At 39.7% G+C, this 20,127-nt stretch overlaps 1 protein-coding gene across 1 annotated transcript in view; it reads right to left on the bottom strand.

Moving 5' to 3' along the window:
* The window catches only part of Taf2 (TATA-box binding protein associated factor 2), a 62,440-nt gene that overhangs the window by 25,589 nt on the left and 16,724 nt on the right, over nt 1–20,127 (bottom strand). Inside the window, exons 11-20 of the mRNA XM_057791754.1 lie at nt 18,024–18,159; nt 15,563–15,717; nt 14,824–14,938; nt 14,021–14,130; nt 13,215–13,280; nt 11,409–11,661; nt 8,807–8,947; nt 5,502–5,612; nt 4,011–4,204; nt 2,215–2,354 (exon numbers count right to left, since the gene is read on the bottom strand). Of these exons, the coding sequence (XP_057647737.1) occupies nt 2,215–2,354; nt 4,011–4,204; nt 5,502–5,612; nt 8,807–8,947; nt 11,409–11,661; nt 13,215–13,280; nt 14,021–14,130; nt 14,824–14,938; nt 15,563–15,717; nt 18,024–18,159 (1,421 nt within the window). The remainder of the gene's footprint in view (nt 1–2,214; nt 2,355–4,010; nt 4,205–5,501; nt 5,613–8,806; nt 8,948–11,408; nt 11,662–13,214; nt 13,281–14,020; nt 14,131–14,823; nt 14,939–15,562; nt 15,718–18,023; nt 18,160–20,127) is intronic.

Below are 20,127 nucleotides of genomic sequence, written 5' to 3' on the forward strand. Positions count from 1 at the left end.
TTCAACCAAACACCAATACAAGTTATAATTCATTAAAAGCCATAAGTTAGACAAAAATCTGTTGGACAAAATCTGCCTAACTTTGTAGATGCTTAAGTCCTAGAGAGGCCTGACATACAAAAGCATCATAAATATAAACATGTTTCTGTCTACATGGTTCCTTCCATTAAGACGCAAGCCAGTCAGAAAGGCAATTACAAATCTGTGTTATGACTGTAACTGACATAAAATGACACACTAACTATTGCCAATTGCCTTTTCAGGACATTTTTAAGAATTGGAAAACTTGCCGGGCGGTGGTGACGTACACGCCTTTAATCCCAGCACTCAAGAGGCAGAGGCAGGAGGATTTCTGTGAGTTTGAGACCAGCCTGGTCTATAAGAGCTAGTCCCAGGACAGGCACCAAAGCTACACAGAGAAACCCTGTCTCAAAAAACAAAAACAACAACAGCAGCAAAAAAGAATTGGAAAGCTTTATTTACAAAATTTTATGCATAACAGTTTTCCTTCTTTCCTCTTCTAATATGAGCACCAATATTTTAAGCTACAGAATTTATGGTTAGCACCTAAGCACCATTCAATATTTCAAGTTACACTTATTAGTTTTGTAGCTTTTTAATATTTATTTATTATGTATACAGTGTTCTGCCTACATGGGCAGGCCAGAAGAGGACGGCAGATCGCATTACAGGTGGTGGTGAGTAACTGTGTAGTTGCTGGGAATTGAACTCAGAACCTTTGGAAGAACAGTCAGTGTTCTTAACCGCTGAGCCATCTCTCCAGCCCCAGTTTTGTATTTTTTTTTAACATTTTAGTATTCTATTTCATTTTAAGTAGTATTAACTCATGAATTCTTCAGATTTCTGAGGCACATACCCTTCATCTATCTTAGAAAAGGTTAGGCACACTAACAAATTACATGATTTCAACAAGTCTAGATTTTAAGTTAGCAAAATATCAAAACATATACAGACACAGAATTATATATGTTCATTGCTTGTCAAATATTTCATTTAACAACAGCAAATCACATTTATATCATCTTTTAAATGAAAGGATATTAAAATGAGTTCTTTCTGAATCAAAGCAAACATATGTAAACAAAATATGGTTACTACTCTGTTTCCTGGCTGTAGGCATTTCTGTGGAAATTTATAAGAATTAAATAAAAAGTCTTAATTATACATGTTTCTGGTTTACACATGACTGTAACTCCCTGTAAAACTTCCCCTCTCCTTTTATTCTAAGCAGAGCTCGGTATATGTCAACTTCTTTGTTCTTTCATTATTTCTGTTACAAGGTTAACTTTTGGACAAATATTATACTTGTGCTTTTCTTTTACTTGCATATAACTATTAAACAATTATTTCTGAAATAAAGACTGAATTGCCACAAGTTTAGCAAGCATTTAAGCTTAATGCTATTATACAGAAATGACTGTTTTTCACCAGCTTCTTCATTTTACAGATTCATCTATCTTAATTATTATTTTGGTTTACATATATTCCATCTGAAAATTTCTTTTGCAAGTTTTGTCATTAAGAATGCTATACAACGGGACTGGAGAGATGGCTCAGCAGCTAAGAGCATTTACTGTTCTTGTAGAGAACTACAGGTCAGCCCCCAGCACCCTTATCGGGCGGCTCACAATAACCTTTAACTCCAACACCAGGGAATCTGAAAACATCTTTTGGCCTTTGTGGGAATATGTATGTTGTGTGTATGTGAACCACATACAAACAAACAAAAACCAAAACCAAAAGGATAAAACTTTTTTTTCTGAGATAGAACCTCACTATACAACCCTCATTGGCCTGGAACTTGTTATGTAGACCAGCCTGGTCTCTAACTCCCAGAGATCCTCCAACCTCTACCTCCCAAGAGTGAGAACTAAAAACATGTGCAACCATTCCTGGCCCAAAATAAAATCTTGGGGAAAAAAGAATGTTACTCAACAACTGTGTGGATGTCTAATTCCCAATGTAAATGAGAACCTGGCCACCTATAGGAGAGAATCTAAAACTCACGCAGCTGCCTTCTGGCTTCCGACTCTGAAGCTGGTGGCCACACTATGTTATACAGAATGCTGCTGCTCCTCCAGATGGACAGGGAGGTCTGAGTTAACTCAAAACAGACTCTGCTTTTGCATCAGATTCGGTCTCACAGTGATAACTTTGGGCGTAACAGAACAAGTACCAGCTGGATAGCATTACCTTTAGTGTAATCAACAACAGCTTCCAAAGCTGCTATCCTGATGTCCACAAAATGGCCATACTCAGCATAGGATTTGAAAAGAGATGAATCACTTGGCACATGTCCATTCTTCTGAAGCACCCTTATAGCTCTCAAACAGCTAGTGAGAAAAAAGTTATTACAACCTTTGAAGTATCTGAACTAAATTTATTACTATTACCTAGGTATTAGAGATTCATTTGTCAGTCAGTTAAAAATCTTTATTTCGGGGGCTGCAGACATGGCTCGGTAGTTAGGAGCATTGGCTGCTCTTCCAGAGGACTAGGATTCCATTCTCAGCCAGCACCTACAGGTGTGAGGTAGCTCACACCTGTCTCTACCAAATCTGATGCCCACACGCACAGACATACGAGCGGGCAAAATCCTCACACACATAAAATCAAATAGAAACAATTTTTAAAAATACTCATGATTTGCTGGACAGTGGTTGTTGAAAATATACTAAGCTTGGCAGTGGTAGTGTGCACCTTTAATCCCAGTACTCAGGAGGCAGAGGAAGGCAGATATCAGTTTGAGTTCAGTCTGGTCTACAGAGTTGCAGGACAACTATGGTTACAAAGAGAAAACCTGCCTCAAAAACTAAAACAAAACAAAACAACAAAAAAAAGACTTCAGGATTTGATTGCACATCAATTCTGTAATGTTCAATGTTTTGATAAAATTTTAATATTAATACTTAAATACCATAAAAACTAATTTCAACATGTTTGGAATCTTAGATCCACACATATGTCAACTAAGCACACTTCAGAAAAAAGTACTTATCAATAAAAATATAATAATTTTAAATAGAGTATGTTCTTCAGAAATCTATTATTTATTCACTATAAAAATGGAAAGCTAGCTGGGTGTTGTGCGCACACTTTGGTCCCAGCATTTGCTCAAGTGGGGGTCGGAGGTAAGATTGGTGTGGGGCAGAGGCAAGCAAATCTCTGAGGTCTACAGATCAGTCTCAAAGGCACAGTGAGATCTCAAAAAAAAAAAAAAAAAGAAAGAAAAAAAACTGAAATAAAATAAAGGAGCTAATTTTTTTTTTTATAATCAGTAATCAACTTTTAGCAAACTCAAATGAAAGCAGACAGTGATCTGCAGTTCTGAAAAGAAGGCTGCCGAGCTAGGCCTGGTCGCACACCAGCACTGAAAGTTGAAGGCAGGAGGATCAGGAGTCACCAAGGTAATCCGTGGCTAAATAGGCTGGGCTACATGAGACCTGTCTCAAAGACCCAAGTGGGGCTCTTTACACAATAGTGACTGTTATAAAACATCATCCCAAGAAAATAATTTCTTATGAAGAATTTCTAGGGTTGGTCAGACAGCTCAGCAAGTGAAGGCACTTGACATGTGTAAGCGTGGGAACCTGAGTTCCATCCAGAGTCCACGTAAAGGTGGAAAGAGAAAATCAAATCCACAAAGATGCTCTCTGACCATGACAAAAGCATCATAGCACGAGTGCCCCACAAACCATGTGCTTGCATGTGTGTATATGTGCATATGCACAAAAGGACAAAATAACATATGTTTTAGAAAATTAGAGAATACAAATAATGGAAATTGTATTATATAAATTTAAAACTAAATTACAAAGAGTAAAACTTTAAAGGCTACTTTCCAAATATCAATTTATCTGGAGATGACAGCAACAAAAAATTTAAATTTAAAAATTTCTTATTTTTAACTTTCCCCAATTTAATAGAATAGGAATAATAGTATAGTTGTGGAAGTAAGACACATTTAAAGAAGCAGCAAAAAACAGCACCTGACGGTGATAGTGTGTCTGTAACTTGGGAGAAGTTTTTCCATATTCAGAAACCGGGTTATTTCCTCAAGAATTAGCCGAACATCAGGATTTAAGTTATCCAAAGTTCTAACTTCATTATTCACACTGACAGCAGGTGTAACAGAATTTGCCAGAGCATCAATCATTTCTGCACGATAATAGTTATCTGAAAACTAAGCCAAAGAATAATTAAGAACAAATACAATTAAGCCTTTTCATGAGATATTAAAACAACACACACAACTTTAAATCATGTCAGGTCAGAAGTAAGCAGAGCACATCTCTTATATGCACAAAGCCCTGACTTCATCACCAGCAACACACACACAAACACACACACACAGTGAAAACATAATGCATCTATCACCAAGTTCTCTAGTAAATACCAACCTATCCTTTGTATAGACTTGTGATTTGGAAAAAAAGGGAAAATGCTACACTCATCAGTGAACTATTAGTATATTAAACACTATGTCTAAGATCCTCCTACAATCTCCTAACCAGATCACAAATTGTCCAAAAGAGAAAAACAAAGATTAGTAGTCTACTAGGAGCTGGTAAGATGGTTCAGTGGATAAGGAGCTTGAAATTGTTAAGTCTAAAATAAACGTGAAAATTTCGTTGCATCCCCCCAATTCCTTTATCAAGTACAAGGACTAGAGTTCAAGTCCCCGGTATTGACATAAACCCAGGTAGGATGAGAACCCACCTGAAAGTCCTGCACTCAGGAGATAGAGCAGAATCTCTAAAGCAAGCTGACCAGCTCAATTAGCCAAACTGGCAAGCTCTGGATTCCAGTGAGAGATAGCAATCAATAAGTCACCTGAGATGAATCCCAGTGTCTGGCTGCAGGGGCACACACAGAAACATGCAACCCCACACACAAACGTTCTTACACACACAGACCCATGTGCACACCACCAACAGACACACCTACGAATGAATAAAGCATTAGTCTACAAGTCCTGTTACCAATACGACCTTCTAATCACCTAGCATTCCACCTTAAAGTATAAGCATACCACATCTAAAGATCACCATATAACTGAGGAAATTATCAACAAAAGGAACAGGCAGATGCACTCAGAGGTCTGGAGAGGTGGCTTACTTAGCTCAGTGTTTAAGAGCATTTACTGCTCTAACAGAGGACTGCAATTTGGTTCCCAGCACTTACGTGGAGGCTCACAACTCCCTCTAACTCCAGGTCCAGGGGCTCTGTTACCCTCTTCTGGCCTCTATGAGCTCCTGTACACAGTGCATACACAGACAAGCTGAACACATGTATACATACACACTTTAAAAAAATAAAAGATAAACACACACACATAAACATATACACACATAATAAATGACTCACAAATGACTCTACAAACAAGTATTCTTCCTTCCTTTTATTGCAGTTCTAGAGACGAAGGCACCCACATAACACCCTAAAACAAGTATCACTAGTCATTGAGGAAAATGCCATACCTTATTTTTCCTGTTGTCATTGTACTTGATTAAGTCTAAAATAAACGTTAAAACTTCTTTGGGACAAAGATTATGCACATCTCTTAACAAAGCCATGGCAACTGGCATAGTCTACAAAAAAAAAAAAGAAAGAAAGAAAAAAGAGTTTTAAGGACACAACTCAACTTCATTACTATGGCAATTCGGCCTATGAAGAGCATTACTCTGGGAATAACACAGATATCCAGATGGAGCCTAATACCCCATCTCCCACTACACACCCATCTAAAAGCATCACTGCTGAAACGAGTAAGAAATCCAGGGATTATTTTCATGACTGGACATATTCTACAGGCTATGTGCCTTAGCCCTCACTTGCTGGAAGGAAGTATATATAATATAAATGGTCTTAATCCATTTCTAAGTGATACAGTGGAATGGGTATACGATTTTAGCACTGGTTCATTCTAACTGCCATCTTCACTATCCACTACTCTGCATATCTTTGGCTAGTTGCTTCCTCGTGATCATTTTTAAGGCTCAATGACACATGGGCAAGAGGGATTAAACAAACTACAGCTTAGCAGCCCTTGAACTAAGGGCAGATAGTAACCTAAAATTCAGCAAACCTTTCTTATTTCTAAAATTTTATAAGCAACTTTCTGTTAGTGGAAACAGGAGACACAAAATAGCAAGTTCTGCTAGTGAAATAAAGCTACTTAAGCCCTAGATAGAAGAGTAGATGCACAGAAATCTTGGTCCTCCTTAGAACATGGAAGAAATAAAGACTTTCCCTTGTAAACTGGACAATAAAAAATAAATGACTCATTTTCTTGTTTAAAAGAGAAGCAACAAGAATGGTGGTACATTCTTGTTAATGCCAGCATACTGGAGGTAGAGGAAGGAAGATTAGGAATTCCAGGCCAGCCTGAGCTACAGAGCAAGAAAACCTGTCTCAAGTAAAAAGGGGCAATATACAGAGGTAATAAATAGAATCAACTGTAGTGTGATAGTTAATCTTCACTGCCAGTGTGACTGATCTAGAGTCACCTAGGAGACACATGTGTCTGAGGGCATTTCCAGAGCTTTAGCTGGAAGGTAGGAAGATCCATCCTGTGGGTGGCACTATCCCACAGACTGGGATTCCAGAACAAATAAGGAGAAAGTAAGCTGAGAACCAGCGTTGATACTTCAATGCTTCCTGACTGTAGGTGCACTGTGACCAACCATGGCAGGCTGTCTCATGTTTCTCTGCCAGATGGACTACACCCTCTCCAGCTGTGCGCCACAACAAACCCGGCCTTCCTTCGGCTGCCTTTGTCACAGCAATGAGAACAGGTACTAACGCAGGGAAAGTTCCTTTTGCATACAGGAAAATCTGTTTTCTGCCTACTCTGCACCTTAACAAGGGAAATATAAGTGAGTTAAGCACTCGTTTCTTCTGCCAACTACAAGAGTTACATAAAAACGCATTATCTTTCCAAGTTTCCTCCTTCAACCCACAATAAGAAATAAACTTTACACTGCAACCTAAACACTTTTAATCCCAGCATTTGGGAAGCAGGGCCAGGCAAATCTCTGCGAGTTCAAGGCCAGCCTCCTCCTGATCTAGGACAGGCTCCAAAGCTACACAGAGAAACCCTGTCTCAAAAAAAGAAAAAGAAAAAAAAGGCCTTATAATTATCTTTATGACACACATATGTTCTTATCCTGTCCAGTCAATCTTCTTTTATTAGAAAAAAAGCCAGGCCAGTAGTGGTTATGCATGCCTTTAATTCCAGCACCGTGGAGACAGAGGCAGGCAGATCTCCGTGAGTTTCAAGTCAGCCTAGGGCTACACAGATAAACCCTGCCTCCTGAACACCCCTCCAAAAAAAGCAAACAAAATCTCTAACCTCCATATTACCTTTCTTTCATGTTTTTACCCCTCTAACCAGAGCCCCACCACCAGCTCCTGCTAATCCTACTTCTCTCTCCAGTCAGGACTGCCCCTCCAGTATCTTGTCTGTTTTTCTTTCTTTACTACTTTATTTCTGGGTGACCCACTGAGTTTAATTAGGGTCGCTTATGGGAACATGGCACCTTTCCAGTTGCTACACCACTGAAGAAAGCAACTCCCCCACTCTCAGTCATCAGCAGCCTTGATGCCCTAAGGGAGGGTGGGGGTCTAGTGAGTCCCCCTCCTTTGACAGAACCTTGAAGGTGCCAGCTTGAGAAGGTCTTGTGCTGATAATCTCTGCACTGCTCAAGGTCAAGAGTGTAACAGCCCTGCCCTGCCCTGCCCTAAAAGTGTCCCACAACAATCTCTGGGCTCTTTTATTGCTTCCACAAGAAACGGTTTCACTTCAAAGAAAATTTCCTTTCTAAAGGCTTGAGGAAAAAAATTGTGTTCATACCTTTTCTTCCATTTACCTCTTATGTCCTCCCTTCTGTTCAAAGCCTGGCCTGTGTTTTATATTAACTTTATCCTCTGGCTTCCGTTATATCAAATACGCCTGGAGGTTCCTAATCTTCCACATGGAACAAAACAAATCCCAGTGATTCTTTTCTCTGTTTAGTCCTCAGCAGCTGCCCACCTCTTCAACTAAGATCGAGACATCACTTTCACTTCTTTTCTCTTCTTTAACTCCACACTTCATTACTAGTTTGGGTTAGTTTATCTAACCTTAGTCTTCATTCTTCAGACTAACAAACTGTGTAAATGATTTCCAAACCACTCAACAACTAGTCACGTTCCCATACAACAACGTACCCACACTTCTACTCTCCCTCTAACTTCCTGCAAGTTTAACATTAAACACGCTCTATACACTTAGTCTAATTTCTTAATTCTAAAAAAATAAATGTGGCATCTAGCAGAGCTGTGGCTAGCACTGCCCTCCCTGTGCAGCACCTTGTAGGCGGCCAAGGCGACGTGACACCTGTCTCCAAGCAAGCAAGCAAAGCCTTGGTACTCTGAGCTGGGCTGCTTCTGATTCAGAATGTACTGTCCCCATTCTAGGAGGCCATCTATCAGAAGGTGTGCACATACTCCATACCTCAGCTCCACAGGTTACCAACCAAAGGGCATTCATTTCTCTTCATGTTACAAGTGATGTAGATATGATTTGTATAAAGTTGAAAAAAATTAGTAACCACTTAAAATTTTAGGAAACTTCGGAGCAGAGGTAGACTTATAAGAAATACACACCTATCATATGAATAATCTCCAAGTTAAATACATATACAAGAGTTTGTGGATAAAAAAAAAATCATACTAGGTGAGCATCACTACAGTTTGCTTATTATAAAAAACATCACTAAGAACAAAGAGCAGCAAGGAGTACCTTCTGTAGAAAATAACTCTGAAAACTCATGAAGTTGTTTGTTTTCACGATGTTTGGACAAGTTTTACAACAAAACATTCGAGTAAAGAGAGACTTCATGGCTGGTGGTCCCGTCCATGTGCTCACCATTGAGTTTGCAATCTGTAAAGAGTCAGAGGATGCAATGCTTTCCATCACCATTATAAATACACTTTGAAGACAAAATGGCTTTCTAAAAGCTAACACTACAGTTCTTGGAAATTAAAAGAAGTTGGTCTTTTACTACCCATTCCCAGGAAAATACACAAACTCCCCCACCAAAAAACCCAAAAAACAAACAAACTAACCCAAGATAAACCAAAAGCCCCACTCCTATGTGCACTTACAGCCACTGTGCACAAGTTAATGTCTAAATGCCAGCATCCTCTTGTGTTTAAGGAATGCATACTTGCAAAGGCTTCTCTGACCGGTTTGTCCCTATCCACTTAGGTAGATGTAAATCTGTTGTTTTAAGCTTCTAAGATAAAAACATTACTGTGAGCTTTAAATGTTTTTCAGTCTACTCAAGGTAAAATGAAGCTAAATATGATGCATTATTTATATGAAGATGAATACAGATGAATATAAGTTCCAGGCCAGTCTAGGGTGCATTTCCCTACCCCTACCCCAAGTCATGTACAAGGCCTTTAAGTGCTCCCATGTTGGATCTGTCCCCTACCCAAGAGCAGAAGCTAATGTTGAATGAATGGCTGTCTTCTCTTACTCAAGCCATGCACCCTACTCTTGCCAGTGAAAATCCCTGGCACTCTGTTGGCGACCACTAACTCAGAACAGTACACAGGCTTGAGTGTCCAGTGTCTCTCACTCCGAAGCTGATGAGGCCACAAGAGTACTGCAAGCCTGCCATGCTGTAGCAGCTGCCCAGAAAGCAGTGCCACTGCGATTCTAGCTATTTAAAACTGATCTGGGCACATGAAAAGAAGCCCAGGCTTCACAGATAAAGAATATCTGAATATCCCAAGATTACAAAAGACAAAAATAAAGGAAAAGAAACACTGAATTTCATGTACCAAGCAAATGCTATGTTTAAGCAAGGCTAGTACTAGATTACTTGATGCAAAACAACAACAAATTCATAAATTATTAAAATATGAAAACAAATTAACATAACAGACCCTGGGAAAAGGGCTTTCAGAAAAGTTCAAACTTTAAAACTCTTATAGCATTTCCTTCCCTTAACTATTAATGTGCAGGACAGTGGTGCACATGTTTAATCCCAGCACTCAGGAGGCAGAGGCAGGCAGACCTCTGTGAGTTCAAGAAAGCAAAAAACACAAAAAACTCTTGCTATTGAAATTTTAGGGCCTATAAAAAGTATCTGAAATAAAAGAAATTATGATTAAATACTTTAGCCTATAGCTTTATGGCTCTGCTAGGAATTTAACAAAAATCACAACTCTTCAGAGCACCAATGAAATATATTCCTAGTAAATAATCCCATTTTCTCTCTAACATCTGAGAGTCAGTGAGATGGAGCAAGACTGTCAACGGATGTGTTAAGCAGTTGGTAGACAACACTGCTCAGCTTTCTGTCTGTACTCTTCTGGGTTCAGATTTTATTTTTAAAGACTGTTCATTGATAGATTAACTTTTTGAGAATGTTAAATCATAGACAGTTATTATAGATTATTTACCACTAATTTCAATTCCTAAACCAAAATAAAGGAACTACCACAATGGAACAATAAAATGTGCTGGTTTTATGTATTCTCACGTGAAAACATAAGTCACTACAATCACAGACTCTCTTTTCTATTTTTTTTAAGATTTATTTATTTATGGTTATGAATGCTCTGTCCACATGTATGTCTGCATGCCCGAAGACAACACTGGATCACACTATAGATGGTTGTTAGACACCATGGGGCAGCTAGAAACTGAATTCAGAAACTCTGGAAGAGCAGCCAGTTCCCTTAACTGCTGAGTCATATCTCCAAGCCTCAGTTACAAAATTTAATTTTTTTTAAGATTTATGTATATGGGGCACTGCTTGCATGTATAATTGAATGCCAGAAGATAGCATCAGACCTTATTACAGATGGTTGTGAGCCACCATGTAGGAATTGAACTCAGGACCTCTGGAAGAGCAGCCAATACTCTTAACCACTGAGCTATCTCCCCAGTCCCAGAAAAAAATATGGTTGGCAATTTAAAAAGGAAAACATTCTCCTTGGTTTTCAGTTTAACAATTATACCATTTTTGTACATATCTATTTTATATCAAAGATTTTTTTTTTTTTTTTTGCCAGGCAGTGGTGGCACACGCCTTTAATCACAACATTCAGGAGGCAGAGGCATGTGGATCTCTGTGAGTTCGAGGCCACCCTGGTCTACAGAGCTAGTTCCAGGACAGGCTCCAAAGCTACAGAGAAACCCTGTCCCAAAAATACAAAAATAAAAGTTTGTTTTTTTTTTTTTAATCAATGCTGTTAGAAGCATTTGGTACAAGCTTTCCAAAGTACAGTTACCAAGAAAATGTTAAAGACTCAGGTGAGTTTGAGTTCATTCTCAGAGCCTCTGTAAAGTGCACAACAGTCAGAGGCAGTCTCCCGTGCGGCCTCACCTTTGCGAGACAGAAGCACGCCGCCATTCGGACTCGGTAGAAGCACTGCTCCTGCTCTAGGATGTCGGTGAGCGCCAGGCGCGATGCCGGGGTGGGGAACTTTTCCAGAGCCAGGATGGATTCCTGCTGAGCCACGACGTCTCTCTCATAGCGGAGTTCATACTGCCACATGAAATCAGCCTGCTCAAACTCCACCTTCCTCAGGACGGACATATCTGGGTCTATTCTTATCCACAGCAAAGGGGAATCAGCGCTAGAGAAAACACAATTTTACAACTTTAAAACTTACCTACGGAAACAAAAACAAAGCAGTCACAACTCAGCCTCTCCTCTAGACACAGTATTCTCAGGCTACTCAAAGTTTTACTATAGTCATATTTTAAAATTTTAACCAACTTTTCACTGTGTTAAGCTAACTTTCTCACAATCTTACTAACAAGATCTCTAAAGATATGAAGAGTTGCCACATAGAATACCAAATTTCAAATTTTCCACTGAAAATATTACTCTGGGAATTTTTATCTGCAATTATAAGATGTCAAAATATAAATGATACAAACTTTCTTTAACTTCCTATACCTGACAATAGCTATAAACATTACCCCTTATTAGAAATAAAAAAGGGAGCATTTATTTTATTTAATTAATTTTAGTTGACATTAGTATCTTTTAAAATGCTAGACTCTCCCAACAGTGGTGGCGCATGCCTTTAATCCCAGCACTCAGGAGGCAGAGGTGGGCAGATCTTTGTGAGTTTGAGGCCAGCCTGGTCTACAAAATGTGTTCCAGGACAGTCAGGACTGCATTGAAAAACAAACAAACAAACAAACAAAAAAACCCAAAACTAGGCTCATAACTATCTTTCTCAAGAAAGTTCTGAAATCATAATTTGAAGGCCCATCACTTTATTCTTATCTATTTTTCAAGTAATATGTAAAGTAAAAATCAAGTTTATGTCAATAGTTTAGTAAAAAGAATGCCACTTTGTAATACTAATTCAGTTCAGTACTGAGTGCTCATGACATACTCAGTATAAAATTATACTTAAGAAATATTAATCAATATCACAATCAGCTTATAATCCTAGCAAGTGGGGAGTTAGAAACAGGAATATCAAGAATTCAAGTCCAGGGACTGGAGAGATGGCTCAGTGGTTAAGAATACTTGTTGTTTTTACAAAAGACCCAAGTTCAAGTCCTAGTCCCCACACGGTAGCTCACGGCTGTCTACAACTCCAGTTCCAGGGGATCTGGCACCCTCTTTTGACTTCCACAGGCACCAGACAGCATGTCATCCATAGACATGTAAGCACAACACACTTGTGCATGTAAAATAAAGTTAAAACAAAAAGGCCAGGCTCAGTAAAAAACCACCTGGACTACAACAAACTAACAGTAAACATAAATGTAGAAGAGTGGTACTCACACAGCTTGCAAGCACAGAGGTGGCTCACCATGCTCTGCAGCACTGCCCCAAACACAGTCAGTATCACCCTGGGCTCACCGGAAATCTAAACCTCGGCCCACAAGGAACATACTGAGTCGGAACTGGCACTTTAAGATCTCTGCAGTGAGTCACATGCACATTGGTTTGAGAGCACTGAGTAGGGAAGCACCAGCAAGAGAGGCCAGAGGCTGTGCAGTGAGGCTGTGCCCGAGCCTACACTACCGCATCGCTTCTTATCTGAGCATGTTCTTTCTTCAATGAGTTAATGGGACTGAATTTCTTTCTAACAGTTTTGCTTGACTTTAAATGGTTTTAAAAACACGCCTTTCAAAGATAATTACATACTTTTAGGTAACTTACTCCATTGCAGAAAGATCCATGTCAACTTCTTCCCCATTCATCAGTGGGATTTTTTTCTTCTTATTCCTATATTTAAGGAAAAAACAATTGAAAACCGTGGAATTTCCAAATCAGATTGGAGCTACCGAGCAGCCAAAGTTCAAATAAAGGACTTTATGAATCGCTAAAAGATATGTCAAACAAGAGTAAATATACAATGAAACGGAGTATAAAAACAAGAAAATCTACCTTGAAGTTGGAGAAAGTGGGTGTTGAAAGCAAATCAGTCTGAAATACATAAGACTGCCCCCCCTCCCATAAACAACAACAAAAAAAGCAAATGAAAAATTTATTTAAGGCCAGACGTGATAGCAGAAGTCTATAATGGTAGCACTTGGGCAGCCGAGGCACAAGAATTGCATTAGTATAGTGTACCTAGTGGGTTCTAGGCCAGCCTGAACTATAGACACAGTGATACTATGTCCTAAAAATAAAATAAATACATATATTAAAAAATCATTCCAAAGATAGAAATGTTTCCACAACAGAAAGCAGAGCTGGGTGTGTAGGGCGCAAGCCTGCGATTCTAATATTTGGGAGGGAGAAATAAGACAAACGCTAGTAGGGCTACATGAGCTCCTGTCTCAAAAGCACCAAAATCAGATGCAAACAAAGTATGTGTGGTAATGCTAACATGAAGGACCACAGCTAGCAGGTAAGACGCTCTTCCTGTAAACAGGTGCTGTACAACTAGAATTTTAGTCAGGCACTTTTACATGGGGATTTTCAGTTTCATCTCCAGCTTATAGGTCTGACTCACTACCTACCTTCTGCTCTTAGAGTGGCAGGGTATATCGTGCTTGAGACTGTTTTCTTCAATCTGCAAGGTATGGTTGAAGGATCCATCTAGCTCTTGAACTGTCACTTTAAGTGGTCCCTTTAAAAAACCAACAGCAACAACATGCCATTAAGTGTAATGATGTTTTATTTATGTTTTAATAGATAAAGCTTGCCTAAAAGCCAGAAGGGTAAAGCTAAGCCACTAGAAGTCAGGTAGTGGTGGCACACACCTTCAATCTCTGGATTTGGGAGACAGAGGCAGATGGAGCTCTGTGAGTTCAAGGCCACCCAGGGCTACACAAGATCAGATCAATGCAGAAACAAATCCAGATGGTAGTTAGAGACTCACCCTTAATGGCAGCACCAAAGGGAATATAAAATGGGAGAGAGACAGTCTGCTTAGCTGCGGTCGCACAGCCTTGGTAGAGGTAAGACTTCACCAGTGACTGGCTGCTTTGCTTTTCTGGTTTTCGGGTTGAACCCCAATATCTGTCTCAGGGTTTTTATTATTCGTGCTACAATTAAAACTGCTAGAAAATGGCCAATGCACATCCTTACATTTAAAGGCAAGCAAGTCACGATATAAAATTCTGCTCTATGAAGTACATGGTGACGGAGAGGGCTGGCAGTTGGTGCCAAGGACGGGAAGCTGAGGAGCGTGCTCTGCAATCTCTGCAGCCTCTGCCCTTCAAAGACTCACTGCAAATTCATCATTCACCCCAGCCTGAAAGCCCTTCCTCTACTGCAACCGCAATCAACGGGCACCACACTCTTCTAGGAAAACACTTACCACGTACTTCTGAGTTCCAGGAGATGTGTAATCTTGTTTTATTTCTAGTTCTAAAACGTTTCGCTTTCTATTAAATGCAAAACTTCCGTAAAATTTTACTACTCCACTCTGGTCTCTGAAGAATTGTAAAGGAATTTTTACATACTAAAATGAAAATGTTCTTTTTTAAAAAAAGCTTATTATATTAACAATTTTCAAATGCATTTCCACTAGATCAAAGTACACTTCATTATATCCCAGGTGGCAAACTATTCAAAATTCTTGTGAAAAATGTTTCCCAGATTAAATAAAATTTCTGAAACATTGACAAGCCCGTGTTTTTAAAGTAACGCCACTCCACTGGATTATTAATAGTACCTTGAAGTGAAAAATGCAAAAATTGTCAAGTTCCAAGATACCATTCAAGTTGAGCCAAGCTCCAAGCAGATGTAAAAGTCGCCAGACCATTTCATCTTACAAGTACTGCTATAGGCTGCCTGCTAGAGTACTTACCGCATTACCACACAACCTACCTCTCTGTTCATATGGAATAGCACAAACTAAGCCAAATTTTATAAACATAAACATCCATGTTTATATATGAATCAAACTCAGTTTTTGGAAGGAACTTTAGAAGATGCGAGTCATAGGCCAGTTATTTCTAATTTTAAGAAATAGCAATGGATCACCTCCCTCTTTTCCATCTTTCACACAGCGCATTCCCTTCCCTGCTTTGCTGAGCCCCTACTAAAAAGGATACACCCACTGCTTTATTAAGGGCTGGATGTCTTTGCCAGAGACGTTGGAAATTGACTTCAAAAATCCATAGGTGGAAACCAGCATCTGGCTCCACATGTGTGACTGGAACTTCTGAGACGAAGCAGTGCTAGCCAGACTTAGTAGTTTATTGAAAACCTGCAAGGACAGAAGGCCACATAGTAGAGTTTCCAACTGGATACTGCACCTAGTCTGCACTGGATCTTTGTGGGATCATTTACAGAAGACAGCAATTACATAACATGCTTTTTTTTTTGAGTTAAATACTAAAAGCAAAAGAAACATACAAATATTTAAACAGGACATAAGAATACTGTTCATAGAAACATTACTGAATGCTAAAAATTTGCACACAAAATATAATTTATTAAGAATTAGAAACACAATATATAATACCTGTCAAATTTTATAAAGAAATTCAAAACTAGGAATATTCATTAGGAGCCTAGTACTCTTATGTTAGGCATGTCATAAATCATCTTGTGTGTTATTCTGTTTTAAAAAAACAGAATATAGCCAGGCAGTGGTGGTATATACCTTTAATCATAGTACTCGAGAGGCAGAGGCAGGTGGGTGTCTGTGAGTTCGAGGCCAGCCTGATCTACAGAGTGAGTTCCAGGACAGCCAGGAATGTTTCACGGAGAAACGCTGTTTTGGGGAAATAAATAGATAGATAAAGTAATTAACTTAAATTTAACAGGAATGTGGAAGAGGGGTGGAGCTACGGCTCAGTGGGATGGCATTTTCCTAGCGCACGTGAGGGCGTCACAGCACAAAAGGAAGTTCATAATGAGAATACTAGTTAATATCTACATTCTAAAAACTATAAATGCCCTTTTTTATGGCACATTTTTCTTCAACCTTTACAGAAAATGTATGTTTCCATTTTTATGATACCGGGAGTTAAACCCAGGGCTCCATTCACATTAAGCAGGCATTCCACTGTACTACTTTCCCAGCAAAAATGATTTCTTAAAAGTTTTTCTTTTAAGCCAGCCTTTAAGAATTTTATCAATCAGGGAAAGTCAGTTGTTACTATTTAATGCATCTATCTGTTTGAGAATGTACCTCAGTGGGACCTATTGGCCTAGTATGTGCAAGACCATGTACTTGATCCTCAGTATTTCAAAGAGAAAAAGAAAATTAAAGAAAAAGGAAAAAGAAGAATGGAATGGGGAGTGAGAGAAGAGGAAAAAAAAACCAAAAGCATATATATTTACACAAGTGATCCACTATCTTGTCTCTACTACTTCATCTCCTATATTGTAACCACTTGTACTAAAACTTTAAAACATGGCAAAACCTAAGGATACCAACAAAGTAACTAGTTGTGGAATCTTTCTCTGGTGGTAAGGAGAACAGCTAAGGTTAGGGGTGTGGCCTTCAGAGGCCACTGCATGAAGCTAAAAATGTGAAACCTGAGTTGTGCTGGAGACCCCAAAAATTTGTAGATGCTGGAGTCACAGACATCTGCCAAGGAGAGGTACAAACAGGGACAGAAGTGTGCTGCAGGCAGCAAAGCAGGAAGGACGGAGCCACCTAAACCCCTTACATTCCTCCTTTGTGAATGTCTATTACGTACCATTATCTGTTAGAAATATGCAATTTGCTTTTCTTTGAGACAGGGTTTCTCTGTGTAGCTGTGGCTATCCTGGAAATTTGCTGGGTAGACCAGGTTTCCCTCAGAGATCCCCCTGCCTCTGCCCCCCAAATGCTGGGATTAAAGGCATGTGCCACCACTATCCAGTGTAATTTGCTTTTGAGTTTACAGAGAATTATAATGAAGAGAGTGCCTGGAGTCTCTGAAGAAATCTGACTTTGAAACAGTGTCTTGACTATAAGAGACTGTAGGGACTTCTGAAGTTGGACTAGATGTACTTTGCATGATGATATGGCCACAAAACTGAGAGACAAGGAGAAGAATGTGGTGATTTAAACGAAATGTCCTCCACAAGTCTCAGGCATCTGAATACTTGGTCACTAGTTGGTAGCTGTCTGAAGACTAGGAAGTTTGGCGTTTCTGGAGGAAGTGTGTCATGTGAGCAGGCTTTTAGGGTTCAAAGCCTCCACTCTCAGTGTGCTCCCTGCCTCCTGTTTTTAGATGAAAACACGAGTCTTCACTGCTGTTCCAGCTGTTTGTCCCCTTGTCTTCACTCCAGCGCCACAAACTCTAATCCCCTGGAACTTTAAACTCAAACACTTTTTTAATAAGTTGCCTTGGTCACCAGGTGGCGGCACGCATGCCTTTAATTCCAGCACTTGGGAGGCAAACACAGGTGGATCTCTGAGTTCAAGAACGGCCAGGACTACACAGAGAAACCCTACTTCAAAATATAAGTGATAAATAAATAAATAAGTTGCTTAGTCATGGTGTTTTATCTCAGCAATAGAACAGTAACTAACAGATGCACACACACAGCTACTGCTTTAATGTTAGGACTTACTTGGAGCATAAATTCCATGCTGATTCTGTTTTCAATCAGTCTCATCACGAGGTGGGCTTTGCACTGAAACATAGTGTAGTATTCCCAGGACAGGGTATGCGGATGCTTTATTGAAAAGTGAAGGTGAGAAGCTGGGCTGGAAAAAATCATAAATTTACTCAATATAACAAATCTGACTACTAAAGAAAACAAACAAGTAGAGGATGGACTTTAGGTCTAACTTTCCATTATTCCAAAATGCTACAGTAAATTTTTATGCAAATACTTTTTTACACCAAATATCTACAAGCAGAATTTTTTATGATCCTATACACAGAGCGGACTTGCTATCATCTTAACACAACCCACTCTGAAACTGTTGGGCTCTAACTAATTACCTTTCAAAGATGTGTCAAATTATATCTCACAATCAATGTATGTGTGGTGTTCCCTCCAAAAAACTTCATTCATATACATAAATTGAAATAATAACTTTTAAAAAAGAAAAATCCAAGGGCAAGGCTGTAGTGCAGCTCAGCTGGTAATGCATTTGAGAATCCTTGGGTCTGACACAGTATCAACAATATATTTGAGAAGTATGTGGATTTATGACTTTCTTTGCTCAGTTAACAAAACTGCTGCCACACAGGAATTTGGGGTTCGGGGAAACCTGCATCGACTTGTGTCCATCGGCCACAATCATCCTTACCTGGCTCTGGAATAAACTATCTCTTTTATTCCCTTTTGAGGTCAGAGATGTGTTTCTGTGTCAACACCCTTAGGATACAACAGCTGAGCAAACATTCTTATTCCTTCGCAGAGGCACAGGAGAACAGAAGGACAGGACCAAAGTAAACTAGAGCACAGCAGAGCAAAGCTTAAGACGCTAGAGTTCCGCGTCCAGCATCTAGGACTTATTGTAGGATCCAGGTACAGATCCCAAAGTTCTGCTGCTCCCTGGCACTTGTTGCCTCACTTTGGTAGCACATGGCCTCTGTCTGGGCTGTTTTGGCTGCTTGAAGCTGTTCCTTGCAGGTTCTCACAACTCCAGCTTCCTGAAGTCTTGGCTCCACCTCTGGCTTCATTCTCATATCTTTATGCACTGCCATCTCAGAGGCTACCCAAGGGATCCTGACCTCAGCCTCCCAGGTCTTCCACTGAAATCTGGGTTCAGGCCTCTAACCTCTTAACTTGTGTTCTATGTACCGCAAAGCCATCACCCAACTGATACCAAGGTCTGTACGGCCTGTCAGTATCCCTATGGCTGAACTCAGGAAATGTCTGGAAAGCCAGACATTCCGGGAGCTCCAGAGCTTTCTTCTCATCTTTTTCCTTACACCATGACAGGTGAAGTTTAGGCAGTTCCTGAGATGGCCTCAAGGGGCCTTGTTTGTCCCACTGCAAACTACTTTGCTTCTTCTAATCATCTTAATCTCTTCAGCTGTCAGCTCCCATGGCCCTGGGTTTATGTGTTTCCTTTCTGGGCAAACAAAGTTTCCTGCTCACAATTTTCACAGTAAATCTGTCTAAAAGAAGCCAACAAAATCTACACAAAAGCGACCTTGAAATCTCAGGGTTCACAAACATCGACCTGTTCTTTGCTGTCATTTGGCATACATGGCCTCTAGCCCAGCTCCTCATAGAGTTCTTAGTCCTAGCATAAAGTTCTCACATTGGCCTTTACTGTCCATATTTCTCTTGGCATTTGGTCTTCTGAGCTCCAAACAGAATTGTCCACTAAACAGAAAGCAGTCTTAGGGATACCAAAACCCATGCCTCCAAACTGTTCCAAATTTCCTTTCAAAACTCAGCTACAAAGGCTTAAGAACCACAGTTTAGAGAGAGTACAAACTTCCTGTGCTAATAAACTTCTTGTCTGTAACAAAAACCTGAACAAAACGGCTGAAAAGTAAAAGGATTTACTGCAGCACAGATTTAACACACTTGGTAGAAAGGACATGACGGAGCACAGCTACTGTCTCTTGGAAGCCAGGAAGCAGAGAAAAAAGGCTTGCAGGCTTCATCCACTGTCCCTTTCATTTCATCTGGCTATGGGCCTCCTAAGGCTACACGACAGTGCACCCACATTAAAGTAGCTTTTCGTCTGCATAATCCTCCCTGGAAA

This window comes from Chionomys nivalis, chromosome 17 (genome assembly GCF_950005125.1).
Source record: "Chionomys nivalis chromosome 17, mChiNiv1.1, whole genome shotgun sequence".
Classification (NCBI taxonomy): domain Eukaryota; kingdom Metazoa; phylum Chordata; class Mammalia; order Rodentia; family Cricetidae; genus Chionomys; species Chionomys nivalis.